The following is a 14,080-nucleotide window of genomic DNA, read 5'->3' as shown; positions in this document are numbered from 1 at the left end:
GGGAAAGGAGAAGGAAGCGCCATATATGTGACTGCATCCACGTTGTTTGCTATACACAGCTCTTTGCAGTTTTTGTGGGTCGCCTCTTTTGATTCCCGCCAGAGACAAATGTAACTGACTCTTCTGCCTTACATAGGTAAGCGCTGCATGTGGAAAGGTGGGCAGATGGACTGTAAGTCTCACAGCCTTGAAAAGGGCTGTCCCAGACTGTCCCAGACTCAGTCTTTCCTAGGACCTTGCCTCTAAGCAGAAAGGCCTCCAGGATGCTTTGAGCCTAAGCACACTGGGGTGTTGAAAGATTTATAAATTTTGGTGTTCTGTAGTCATAACAACAGAAGACTATGATAGTATTTATTTATCTCTCTGTGAATCCATGCATTCATCTGTCTGTCCATCCATCCCTCCCTCTATCTATCCATTATCCATCCATTCATCCACAAACCCATCCTCTAGTCCTTCTTCCCCCACTTATTCTTCCATACATCTGTGAATGTGTGCATGTATCCACTTTTCTATGCTTCTGCATCAGCTCCTTCCTTCAGCTTCCTGCCCAGTTTGAGTTCATGCCTTGGCTTTCCTCAATGGACTATGATTCAAAGAAACCCTTTCCTCCCCAAGATGCTTTAGGTCATGGTGTTTCACCACAGTAATAGTAGTCCTAACTATGACACCATTTCTCCATTTATCTACATACCCATGAATCTGCCATCCATTAATACATACACACTTTTCACTTTCTTCCTTTTGTTCTGTCTTTCTTCATTCTTTCTTTCTTTCATGTATGAGTACCCCGATGCATGTACTCTTCTATGCCAGAAGAGGGCATCAGATCCCTTTATAGATGGTTGTGACCACCATGTGGGTGCTAGGAATTGAACTCAGGACCTCTGGAAGAACAGGAAAATGCTCTTAACTGCTGAGCCATCTCTTTAGCCCCGACCTTTTTTCATTCTTGTTGGAGCCCCTGATGGGTAAAGGCTGAAGCATAGATTATTTGTTTGCTGTGGATTCACATAGTAGAGTGGCAGGTACCAGGTTTCTCTCCTTTTCTCTATTCCTGTCCCCAGCTTCTCTAGTCCTTGTGTTAGGTCCTCTTCCTTCCCCAATACCTAGGGCTGGATGTGGAAGCTGGAATTAACCACACCTTCTAACATCCTTCCTGCCTGTCTGTCTGCATTTGGGGCATCTGCTGGCTCTGTGCATCTATTTCCCAGAAGCCAGCGATCAGTCTGGAAAAACTTACAAGAGGGGCTGAGAGGTGGGCATGGGGTGTTTGCATCATGGCCTAGCAGCCACTCCCACTGTGCTCCCATGATTTCCGAGTCATCCTTCGTGTTTCCTTCCCCTTCAGGGACCCAGGCTCCTGTGTCCTCCCCTGGTGGTGACTCCCCACACATTCCATTTCTCATCCCTCTTTTCCTGAGTCCTGTTTTTTATCTGGGCAACGAGATTCTAGAGAGCCTCATCTTTTACAGATTGCTTTCTGAGTTTCGCCTCCTGAATCCCCTGTTAGTTTCCCGAGGGCAGGGTGGTGATGTTACATCTACTTGGTGTCAGGTGTGAGCCCAGTTTGCTCAAAAGCATCACTGGCTGAGGGGAGTCCTGGGGCCAGAACCAGATCCATAGGAAGACTCTGGAAGCTGAACAGTAGGGAGAAAGGAAGCCATGTTATTTTACCCATATTAACTTCAACAGTGAAGGCAAAAATGGAGGGGCCAGTTTCTAACAAACCCCAGGAGCTCTCTTTGCTCTTTCTGTGAAGCAGATGGCAGGAGAGACCTTGCTAGAAAGCTCTGCTGTGGGGACTCAATGCTGTAACTCACCTGTAATGGAGTAATTGCCACTTTGTTGCTTCCAACATTATAATCCTCTTACTGTGTCTCCTTGGGGCTGCTGCTTGCAAGTCCCCTTTGGAAAAAGAGGGAGTTTCTCATTAAAAGATGGGGACCCCTAAAGGAAAAGAGTCTTCAGTGTAAAGGTGCTTCTGATTGCATGGGGGTCTTCTTGGAAAAGGGGGAAATCCTCCAAAGAAAAGAGGAGCATGCAGAGCTTTGTTGGGGGCCTCCCCAGGGATCTGGGGCTCAGCAGGCATGCTCTGTACTACCCTACTTTGGGGCAGCTGTTCCTGCTGGGGGCATTTTTCACATGGGGATAGAGACTCAGGTAAAGGCCTCTGATGCTGGTTGTGATCTTTTAAGGAAGGCCGGGAACGTCCTCTGGGCCTGGGTCCTGCAGTTTCCTTTGAATATCAAAAAGACAGACCCCCCACTCCCTGCTTCCTTCTTTCCCCAGCTTCTAAAGAAATCCTAATCCTCCTGGAGGCTGGGGCTGCCCTGAGTGACAGAGTCTCACACAAGGGGAACACAAAGGAGAAGCGGTAGAGGCTTCCTAGCTCTAATCCCATGGAGCTGATGCCGGTTGCCTGGCTCTCCTTGTCTTGGCATTGCCTAAAGCCATTGTAAAAACTGTCACTTGATCTCCAAACGTTACACACTTGTCATGGATGCAAAGAAGGGATGCTTCTGTGTAAGACTGAAAGTCTGCTCTCTCCCCACTGGGGAAGGAATGAGATGCTCATTGCAAGCCTGGTCACTTCGAGATTCTGTGTGTGTGTGTGTGTGTGTGTGTGTGTGTGTGTGTGTGTGTGTGTGTTCGAGAGCGTGCAAATGCATGTGGAGGCCAGGGGTCAACCCTGGGAGTCATTTCTTGAAATCTTGGCTTTTTAAAAATATTTTTTAAAAATTTATGTTTATATGTGTTATGAATTTCTAATTACTGAGTCATCTCTCTAGCCCCAAGGATGCTGTCCACCCTGTTTGGTGTGTGTGTGTGTGTGTGTGTGTGTGTGTGTGTGTGTGTGTGCGTGCGTACGTTTGTTTGTCGTTTTGAGAACAGAGCATTTCATTGACTTGGACCTCACAGGCATGGTGAGGCTGGCCAGGCATCTGTCTTGTTTTCATACTCCCAGTGAAGTCTTGCGTGGATCTCTTTTTACTTGGTGTGGTGCTTTGTAAAAATAAAGAGAAACCAGGGATATGCTTGGTGAATATGAGGTGGGGGAAGTGGGTGCCTCTGAGGGCCCATGCTGAGACATCCCTTTCCCCTGAGGGAACAGCCATAGGTCTGTATAGTATAGAATAGAGTTTATTCGGGGCATGGGGAGTTGAGAGAAAGGCAGAGAGAGAGAGAGAGAGGGAGAGTAGAGTAGAGGAGTAGAGGCCAGCCATGAACATGTGGAGAGAGAAGGGGGAGGGGAATAGGAAAAAGGGGGAGCAGAAGCAGGAGGACAAGACAGGAGCAAGAGAGAGGAGGGGGCAAGCAGCCCCCTTTATAGTGAGTCAGGCATACCTGGCTGTTGCTAGGTAACTGTGGGGGCGGAGCCTAGACTAAATGCCAACACTTGGGTTCTGGGGCTCAAATTCAGCTTTCACTTTGCCAACCTCTGCAGCCCACCCATCACTTTTGAGGGATGCTATGAGTTCACACTCTTGGTGACTTTAGGAGAGAACATGGCTGGGGAGGAAAAGGGGAAGCTGGTTCCAAGTCACACACAGGGTGGCTTGACTTCCCTGCATTTGCAAGTGACATTGGTATACAGCAGAGATGGCTCAGAGCATAAAGGACCCATCTCAACTTCATCCAGATCTACACATATTCACCCGCATGTACTCAACCTTGTGCAATGGCTTGGCACCTCTGGAGCACAAGTGGAGTTGTCCCCACCCGGTCCTGAGCCTCATCTCCTGTCTCTGTCTCCTCCTCTGCTCCCTGCCTTTTCTCTTCCCCCTCCCCTGATGCTCAGGGTCCCAGACGCTAAGAGCAGAGGTAAAGCATCCAGCAGGCAGCAGGGGACGGGGTGTGAGGAGGGGGGCAGTCACCTAATGATTGCACCAGACACTGTTCAGAATTAGAACTTAGGCCTCACAGTGGCTCTCTGAGGATAAACTCGGCGTGCACTTTTCTCTCTTCTTTTAAGCCCCTGGGACACCTCCAGCAGAGGAGAAAGGAGCAAAGTTCGTTTCTATCCTCCCCCGCCCAGCATTTCTACCTTTAAGTGGGCCCAGGTTCGAACTGTGTAATCTTTTCAAAAATAGCTTCCGTCGCTGGGTGGGCTGGACGGACAATTCCTTAGTGGTGTCTAATGAAACAGTACAGGGAGGAAGAGGTAGCCAGTGGGTGGTGTGGTGAGATGGCCCTGTCTGCTCATCACACAATTTATCTCAGCATAAGAAACCTTGGAGCTTATTAATAGTGTCTCTAAGAAGGGCCAGGCTTTTACCCGGGAGAGCAGTCTAGATTCTCTGAGCTCACAGATGCGAGGGAGAAGGGTAGGCTGCTGCCCTCCACCCCTTCCATTGGATGGGGTATGCTGGCACCTGATCTGTTGGACCTGACGGTTCCCTCAGAAAGGTGACCTGAGCATCCTCTGTTGCTGCCTTTGCTGGGATCGTATCACTTCCTGAGAGGAGGCAGAATGTACCTGTTGCCTGTAAACGTAGGAACTGAGCATCAAGGAACACAGTCCCCTTGCATGTTGGTTGTGGGCTGTTTTAAACATCAGATCCTCCGGTGCATTTAGAAATAGGGTTTGGGGGGGGGCTTGGGGAAAAGGCTATCAGACCAAAGGGCCAGTTGCTCAAGCATGAGGGCCTGAGTTCAGATCCCCAGCATCATCCTAAAAGGCTAGTGCAGAGGTACAAACCTGTAACACCTGTAACTGGGGGTCGGGGCAGAAACAGGTGGTGCCCTGGGTTAGCTGGCCAACAGGTCTAGTTGCTCAGTGAGAGATTCTGTAAAAATAGGAGAATGACGGAGGAAGATACCTGACATTGCATGTACATACACATGGACGCATGGGCAGACACGCATCTGCAGTCATGGAGCAGAGGGGTGGTGGTAGACGCTGGTGTTAGCTCAGTTTGTCTTTTCTCTATGTCTGGGACCTCCTCAGCGCACGCGCATGGTGCCCTCACACTTAGGGTGGGTCTTCCTACCTTGATTAAACTGAGGGGACAGTCCTTGATAGGTGCAGCTGAGAGCTTGTCTTCTAGGTGATTCTAGGTCCTGTCAAGCTGACAACCAATTTTAATCCTCAAGGTTGTTACAACCAAGTGAAGGGAGGTCAGCTGCCCTACAGGGTGAACATTCCTCTTGTTTGTCCTCACAGCCACGGCTGTATGCAAGTTTTGGGGTCATCTGCACTATCTGTAGTAGACTAGAAGTGTGCCACCAAGGTAAGGAGTCCTTCTGTCTTTGGTGACAGTCACAGCTGTGGTGGACAGATCTGACCTCTGGAAGGGAAGACTGAGTTTGAGTTTCAATGTGGCTTAAGGAAGGAAGCCATGTAGACAACTCAACCAGTACTGAAGTACAGACTTACCTCAGAGAGCCTGAGGGAAAAGAGCAGGCCTTCTTGGTTTGCAGAGTGGTGTCTTGGCTCAGGGGTAGGTCAGCCCTCACATGTCTGGTCCTTCCTATTGGCTACTCACTCAGTCTATATGGAGTGTGTTTGGGTTGGTCCACCTCACGAGTGACGTTTTGTGAGGTATGATCAGAAGTCTTGGCTGTGTCCCATCACAATTGGTAAGATGGGGGCATTTCAGCCCTCACAGGTCTGTAACTGAGCATGCTTACGGAATTAAGGACTGTCTCTACAGGTGCCTAGCTCAGGAACTGAGGTATCATTTTAAGAAGGAGTATAAACTCATGCTTTTTAACTTTTTTATAAAGCCACATGTTCTATTTCATTTCTGTTGCTGTGATAAAAAAGACCTCGACAAAAGCCAACTGAGAAAAAGACTGGGTCATAGTTCATCACTGTGGGGAAATAAAGACAGGAACTTGAAACAGCTAGCCACATCACATCCACACATCAAGAGCAGAGAGAAATCAATGCATGCTTGTGCTCTGCTTGACTTCTCTACTCTTACTTGGTTTAGATTTCCCTTCCTAGGGAATGGTGCCACCCTCAGTGGGCTAGGTCTTCCCACATCAATCAACTGTTTAATAAAGACTGTCTTCCATAGATAATGTTCACAGGCCAACCCAGTGTAGACATTCCTCATGGAGACTTTCAGGTGATTTTAGGTTGTGCCAAGTTGACAGACAAATCTAATGATCACAGTACACAAACTCCAAATGCCAATCATGAAACTGAGTGTGCTCTGGTCCCTGATAGCCTCTTGTTTTCTTCTCCTTGTGGATCAGCTTTTCCTGCTGCTCTTCACCCACTCCTACAGAAAGGACATTTGCACCCCTCCACACATCTGGCCCCTTCTGGTCTCTGCCCACAGCAACTGACTTATTTCACCACCTTCCTGACAAGGCCAAGCACTTGTCATCTTGTAATAAATGAAGATCCTGCCCACCCAACGCTCATATATTACTCACTCAGTAAACACCCTAGACTAGATGAATGGATGGAAAAATATTCATTTCCAAGAAATGTCACCATGACGCCTATGAGAAAAACAAACGCAAAGCAATTGTTTCTTAAACACTAAACCTTCCTTGTCTTTCTCTTTTTCTGTACAGGAACAGCTGTCTCTGCCTCCAAGCCTGGTGGAGAGTCAGGTAAGCACTCTTTGTATTTTAGGTGAAGATGTTGTATTTAGTAAACATGGGGTAAGTCAGTCTCCTGTGTCAATGTGCCTTTTGCTTCTTTAGTTAGCAGAGCCATGTTGTTGACATTGGTAGGAGAGAAGGTGAATTTCTATCAGTATTGTTAGCCCGTGGGCCTCTGGATGTGAATTTCCACTTACAGTAGGGACTTTGAGTCTAATGGTCACATACTTGCCATCGGACACAGTACTCTGATTCCACTGCCCAAGGCAGACATTGCTAATCAACCGCAGCACACCATTCACTTCTTTTCCAGAACAGTCACTGTTAATAGATCATCAAAGGCTCATGAGGTGAGTGAAACCTCTTGGTATCTATGATGGGTGAGCTCTGAAGATGGAGTTCATTTTTCCAGGGTTGCAAGTAGGTGGCTCAAGAGTTGGTTTGTTAGGCATTGTGGACTGGTCGTTATGAAGGAAAGGCATCTTGTTGTCTTGTTGTAAATGAAGGCCCTGCCCATAAATGAAGGTTTTACTTGCCTTTTCTACTTTATTACATGAAAGCAGTTGGAGGAAGCCCCACCATCTAGCCTCACCTCACCTGTTACTGCTGGAGGTAACTCAGTTCTGCCTTAGGGGAGCACAACTGCACCAAATGGATCTACGCCTCGGGGTGATGCATTATTCTTTATTGATTCCAACTCTACCTTATTATTGTTGCTTAGCAAGGAACTAATGTGATTTCTAATGAAGCCATGTGGCTTTCGGATGGATGAAGTAAGAGTTTATTTCCCCTGGGATGCCATATCATCCTCTCTTCAATTAAAACCTGTGAAGGAAAATTAAGGCAAACATAGGAGTTTTCCCTATAAGATTAATGTCCAGACAGTAGATTTTCAGTGTTCATATGGGATTCATGTGGGAAGAATTGGGGCATCACAGGGCTGGCCCTCCAGTTGATGGGAGATTAAGTGTAAGGAGCTTAATCAGGAGGCTGAATCTGAGGTGATTATCAAATGTGATGATTGGGCCATGTTAGGCACTTTCCTACACTGCTGGATCATCCTGCCAGCAGGGTCACCGTCCGTCTCTAACTCTTCACGTTGACTGTTTTTACCAGTCACTGGTAGAAACTTTAGTGTATGCCTCCCTTCCCTGCATGGGTGTGTGAAGATATATGTGTATATGTGCATGCACATGTGTGTGTAAGTGTATGTGTGTGTATGTGCATATGGAGGCCAGAGGACAAGTTCAGCACCTGTTTCTCAAAGCATCACATACCTTGTTTGGTTTTGCTTCACAGGGGTCTCTCACTGACCTGGACCTTGTCAAGTAGGTTAGGCAGGCTGGGTAGTTAGCCTCAGAACTCCAGCTGGACCGGCCTCTCTGCTACATACAAGAGTATGCCACTATGCACAGTTTTTATGTGGGTGCTGGGGGTCAAACTCAGGTCCTCATGCTTGCTGGGCAAGAGCTTTATTGACTGAGCACCCCCAGCTTTAATATGTATGGAGGTGAGAGTCACATCTGTAACATTAGCCATTTAATAGTGGCATTTAGTACATTTGTAGTAGGATGTAGCCCCTAGCTCCATTCCGTCAAAGCATCTTCGTCAGTCTGAGGCAAAGACTGGACCTGTCCCCCCCGTCCCTCTCTGGACTCTGACAACTGCCTGCATGCTGCTTTTGTAGGGTTACCGGTTCTGCCTACTTAATATAAGCAAAATCACAGAATAGATGACCTCTCATGTCACACAAGAAACGTCTGGGTGACCACATCGCTCAGTGTCTTCACTCCAAGAACCTAAAACAAGACTTGAGTTGGCCCAAGGAATTCCCATTTATAGTGGCCCTGGGCACAGCAGCGCGGAGGTGAGATCAGCCCAAGATCCGTCAAAGAACCAGAAAACAAACTGTGATCTGCTCTTGTGACAGAGTACTCTACAGCCCTTGGAGGGGAAGGAGGCGCGGTTACAGGAATCGGGACTCTGTCAGGCCCGCATCCTTTCTGTGTGATGTGGTTGCTTTATCAGATGCATGTTTGAGTTTGTGAGACCGTGGAAGGTGGGATTAGACCAGGACGGAAGGTACTGCTTTCTCACTAGGCTTCTGCCCGGCTCCTGGGTCAGTAGTACCCTGGCTGGAGACCGTGAATGGGGAATATTAGACCATTGCTTGCCTCTGCAGAGCCTGAGACTGCAATAGGGACTGGGTCTGACTCATCAGGTCTCCTGATTTGTTAACTAAAAAGGTTTGACTTAGTTTCTCTGTCTGTCTGTCTGTCTGTCTGTCTGTCTGCCTGCCTGCCTGCCTGCCTGCCTGCCTGTCTGCCTGCCTGCCTGCCTGCTTGCCTAGTCTCTGTCAGGGCTGACAAAATCAGCTTGACAAATAGTACCAGTGACTCACTGGGTGCCTTGTTAGACTCTGACCACTCTCAGACGTCCTCTCTCCATGGCAAGACTAGTTCTGATCATTTTCCTCCATCCACATGGGGTAGGTAGAAGGCTAGAGAGGAAAGGTAACTCACTCCTAGCTGTACCCATTGTGGCCTCCTGGTTTCTTCCATTGGCTGGAGGCATTCCTTAGTTCCCTACGCATGGGTATTTACACACACTAGTGTGGTGACGGAGTTCTTTAAGATGCACTGCCATTCTGACCTTCCTTGATGTTTAAGGCCCACAGAGCACTCCTTGGTCTGAGGTGAGGAAGTATGGGTGGCTTCCTGATGTGAAACTGATTCCATGCTTCTCAAAGCTTTGGGGCCAGAGTGCGACTGGCTGGCTTATCTATAGTCAAGGTCAAGGTCAAGGTGGCTGCTGGATTTCCTTTCTCCTGACCTGGAGTCCTGACCCCTGGGATCTTTACTCACTGAGCAGAGGGCAGACTATATGCAAGGCTGCTCATCCTGCCAAGGGAAGATTCACAGAACTGGACACGAAGGTCCCCAGAAGTGTGGGGAGTGGCAGTTGAGATGGCAAAATGGCTGGTGAGGGTAGCACAGGCAAGCCTACCTCCATGCCAGGCTGCCTGGCTATCCAGAGAGCACAACAGCTACCTACTCTGCCTAGAAGCTGACACCCACACCAAACTCTCAAGCTTTCGGGAGCCTGGGGCTCACACATGATCCCAGCACAGGTTCCTCAGTCTTTCCAATAGGGGTGGATTTCTGAGGCATAGCCATGAGTGAGGACTGAGCATTGGAGTGAAGAGGCTAGCCCACCGAAAGGATGCCCCTCCCTCCTGAGGTCTTCCCAGGAAACCATGCTTCTTCTCAAGGCACTCTGGGTAGGAGAAAGTGTCTGGGTCTGGACTCACTGTTGGGGTCTGGGGATCGCCACACAAATTATTCAGACACCGATCTCAGTCAAACAGGGCTGGTTTATTGAATGCCGTACCCCAAGACTGATCGATCAGGGCTACAGACTAGACTCAGGAGCTGCCTGGTACCATGAGTTAAGATCCTACAGGGCTTTTAAGCCTAAATTCCACAAGCACTGCACCAAGTTACTCTACCACTCAGGATTTAGGGATTAGGGGTTTCCTTAGGAACACGTCTTTGTTGTACATTTATCCTTCTCCCATTGGTTGGGGTGCTCAACTGTGGCAGGGGACTTGTCTTGTCTAACATTATTGTTGTAACTTGACAGCCCATGTATGTCTCTTTCTGCCAACCAGGCTGTCAGTTCCCAGGGAGGTCTTGGGAGCTTAAACTTAAACTCAACCCCTCTTCAAAAGGGAAGTCTTATTTCAAAGAGCTTCTTATATTTGTGCAGGTGTCTCTCTTATGTTGGGGTCCATCCCAGGGGCAGCTTATAAAGGCAAGAAACCATAAAAGCTCATACACCAGTGCAGGAAGTGCTGCTGGGTGGTTGGTTTGGGTCCACGCTTCTTGTGGCCTACTCTACAAAGCAGTTCTGACTGACTTCTGTGGTGATTGGTTTCTAAGAACACCAAGGCACAAAGTATAACAGAATCTGCAATCAGCTTGGGCATGAGAAAGCTTCTTAGTCACAGCAGTAACAATCTATGAGAAAGTTTCCTTGTAATATTAGCAGCACAGCAGCAGGCCAGCCAGGTACCATTTTTACTTAGGCCTTAACACTCACTGTTGGGAAGGATGCAAACCCTGGTGCTTTTCTGTTGGACTCTTGTTTTCCTGTTTCTCATACTCACCACCACAGGGAGAACAAGATGAGAGGTTCACTGTTGTAGAGCCATTTCTCCCTGCCAGCATCCCTTGGGTATGTAATACCCGCTCTCATCCTCTTTCCCTCCCTCCTCAGCGAAGAGCTCTGGGCGAGCCGGGAGGGCAATCTGCAAATCGAGGACTGGGCTCTGGCATTTGTTGAGCACCCTGTGCTACTTTGTCCCTGGTCCTTGCAAAATTAACCTCGTGTAAAGTTTCTGATACCCAGAGAGCAAGGTTATCACTAAACCTATTTCAGGAGAGGCGCTTCCTGCTCAGAGAGGCAAGCAAGTGTCTACATGAAGATTCCAGGTCACTGGAGGGCAAGATGAGAATGGGAGTCCAGGTGTGATTGACTCTGAAGCTGCCTTGAGGAGGGAGTTGAGCATGCACACTGGACGGGCACTATTTTCTAGATCCAGGCCCCTTGGTGACTTCTCAGAGTTATGGCTGTCCTCCTGTCTGTGTTGTCTGCCTGCTCTCATTCGCTCTTGGTCAGCAAATCTTGGCCTTTTCCTTCCCCTATGTGACAGGCTAGGATGGACTTCCCTATCTTTTCCCTGCAGAAGGGATGCTCTTTCCCTCTCACAAGTGGTACCACAGCAGTCAATTAGCCCTGAAATCACAGCAGAATTTACCATCTGATCCACATAGTGGCTCCTGCTGCTGCAAAGGTGCTGTTGGCATTGTTGTGTCCCCTTCCTTCAGGAACCCACAGTGGCATTAGACCTAAGAGGGCCACCTGGAGCTATCTGCCCATGATCCCTAGATGGATCCGATCTGTCTTTGGGGTGGGCGGTTCACTGCTTGTTCTAAATATCACATCTAAATGTCCAAGTGTGAGCTGGCCCCAGCCAGCTTTCTGATCTTGCTTCTTCTGTCTCCCTGGTCCTCACTGCCTCAGACCCGGCCTGACTCCCACTGAGAATTCTCCTGCCTCAGACCCATTGCTTTAGTGCTTTAGATTTCACAGCCCTCTGTGATCAGAAGTAACCATTCTTTCTTGTCATTTTTATTCACTTGCTTTCTTCCTGGCAAAACAGAAGCTCTGAGAGAGAGAGAGAGAGAGAGAGAGAGAGAGAGAGAGAGAGAGAGAGAGAGAGAGAGAGAGAGATATGACTCTGATAGCTCAGCTCCAAGAGCGCAGGTGAACTGTTGAATGGAGCACAGAGCCTCACCTGGCGTCCTGGCGTCACCCAGCACCTCAGCACCACCTGGCACCTCAGCATGCCTGCTCCACTCTGTCAGATCGGAGGGCTCCTTGCCACACCCTTTTACATTGCTTTAGCCATCTGTTCCTGTACCAAGGGGAGATTCTTAAATGTGATGATTTTCATCTCACCTTTGTGGTTCATCACATTCGCAGCATCTTGGTACAGGCAGAAGATACTTGGGAGATGGATGGCTGGGTAGGGCTGGAGTGGTCATATGGGTGTATGTGTGAGTGAGTGGACAGATGGATGGATGTCTAGGCATATTGATGGATAGATGGATGGATAGATGGATGGATAGATGACACAGATGGATGGACAAATGGATGGATGAATGGATAAAGTGATAGACACAAGAACATATTAACTGATGGGCAGATGGATAGATAGATGGATATATAGACACATGAATAGAGGCTGTTACTGCTGGTCAACAATTGTGCTACACACACACACACACACACACACACACACACACACACACCCTCACAGATGTCAATCTTGAGTGCTGTTCCTCAGGTACTAGCCACTTTGATTTTCTTTAAAAAAAAAAATCACATTTATTGTGAACATGTGTGCATGGGAGTGTGGGTACCCTAGGACAAGTGTGGAGGTCAAAGGACAATTTGTGGGAGCTTGAACTCAGGTTTTCCAACTTGGCAGCAGGCTCTTCTATACATCGGGCCATCTCGCCAGCCCTACCTTGTTTTCTGAGATAGAGTCCTTTGTTAGTTTGAAACTCGTTGGTTAGGCCAGGCTGGCTCACAAGTGACAAAGGATCCATCTGTCTCTGCCTCCCAAGTGCTGGGGCAGTGGGCGCGTGCCCCCACACATGGATTTTTAGATGTGGATTATGGGAATCAAACTCAGGTTTTCATGCTTGTACAGAATGCACTTCACAGACAGCCCGTCCTGTGTTCTATATATTTTTAGTTTGTGTCATGCGGCTTGTGGATCTAAGGTTGAAACAGACTCCAAGGGTATCAGATGGTCTGCAGCATATAGTTTTCTGACATGGCTCTGGCTGTCTCTCTGGGGCCAGAGGATATCTGCGGGCTCCTTTTCTCTCACCTCCTGCTAGGGCAGGAGTCTCAGAAGGACTATATGGCCTGGCTTTGCGCACACGGTCTGAGGATCTCAGCGCTTTAATAGAGGAGTTTTACAGAAGTATGTCTGCCCTAATGGGTGCGTTTGATCTGCCATTTAAAACACTCCCATGGTACAAAGAATGGCTCCTTCAGTGGAGGTGATTGATTTTCTTGTCTCCCTGCTGGTTTGGAAGGCAGGCATCTTGTTACTAATTCCCCATGGGGCTGCCTTTAATCCCTACTGAAAAGGCAGCTGTCACCCTGGTTTCCCTCTTGTCAAAGTCAAGAGCTAAACAGCCCTTTGAACTCAGTCTGAGAGGAGGGGCACACCCAGCCCCCTGCACTGTTTCTTTCTTCAGTGTCTTCTGTCTTCTTCCCAGCCATCACTACCATCTCTGGGCACTAGAGCCACGCAGATGCCACCAAGCTATAGCGTGTGTGAGCACAAGGGTGCGCGTGCGTGCACACACACACACACACACACATCTGTGTGTGTTTAATATAGGATCTCACATAACCCAGGCCAGCCTTGAACTTCTCTTGCTGTTTCTAGTGTACAGTCATATAGCACCACAGCTAGGGCTGGAACCCAGGACTCTGTGTGTGCTGGGCAAGCACTGAGTTACACCTCAGCCTTTCCCAGAGCTACAGTTTTGACATAGTCACAGTGACAGGTCACATCAGGAGGAGGAGGAGGATGAGGAAGAGGAGGAGGAGGAGTTAATATTTACTAGATAATGTACCAAGTTCCCAAATACCTTCTCTTCTGTATTTTCAATCATCCAATGACTGTCTGTGGTTCCTACCATTATGGTGGTGAAAGTGAGTTTGGGAGGTTTTACAACTTGCCGATGGCCCGGTCACAGAGAGAGCGATCTGGGCTCAGCTACAGCTTGGTGATTGCCACAGTAATTCTGATCTGTTGGCAATGAGGCTGCTGAGGGCCTGCAGACTCAGCAGGTAAGTTTCTAACAGAAGTCTCTCAGAGGCGCCCACCCTCTCTCTGTGGATGCCTGGAGTTCTCATCAGGTGTGAG

At 48.4% G+C, this 14,080-nt stretch overlaps 1 protein-coding gene across 5 annotated transcripts in view; it reads left to right on the top strand.

The window, feature by feature from the left end:
• Rbfox1 (RNA binding fox-1 homolog 1) overlaps nucleotides 1–14,080 on the top strand; it is a 2,095,840-nt gene that overhangs the window by 129,005 nt on the left and 1,952,755 nt on the right. For all 5 annotated transcript variants that reach the window (XM_039085817.2, XM_017597207.3, XM_017597209.3 and 2 more), the window contains exon 2: nucleotides 6,535–6,573. In XM_039085817.2, the coding sequence (XP_038941745.1) occupies nucleotides 6,535–6,573 (39 nt within the window). The remainder of the gene's footprint in view (nucleotides 1–6,534; nucleotides 6,574–14,080) is intronic.

Source organism: Rattus norvegicus, chromosome 10, assembly GCF_036323735.1.
Source record: "Rattus norvegicus strain BN/NHsdMcwi chromosome 10, GRCr8, whole genome shotgun sequence".
NCBI classification, from domain to species: Eukaryota; Metazoa; Chordata; class Mammalia; order Rodentia; family Muridae; genus Rattus; species Rattus norvegicus.
The sequence above is the reverse complement of the archived record's forward strand: the minus strand, read 5'-3'. Positions and strand labels throughout refer to the sequence as shown.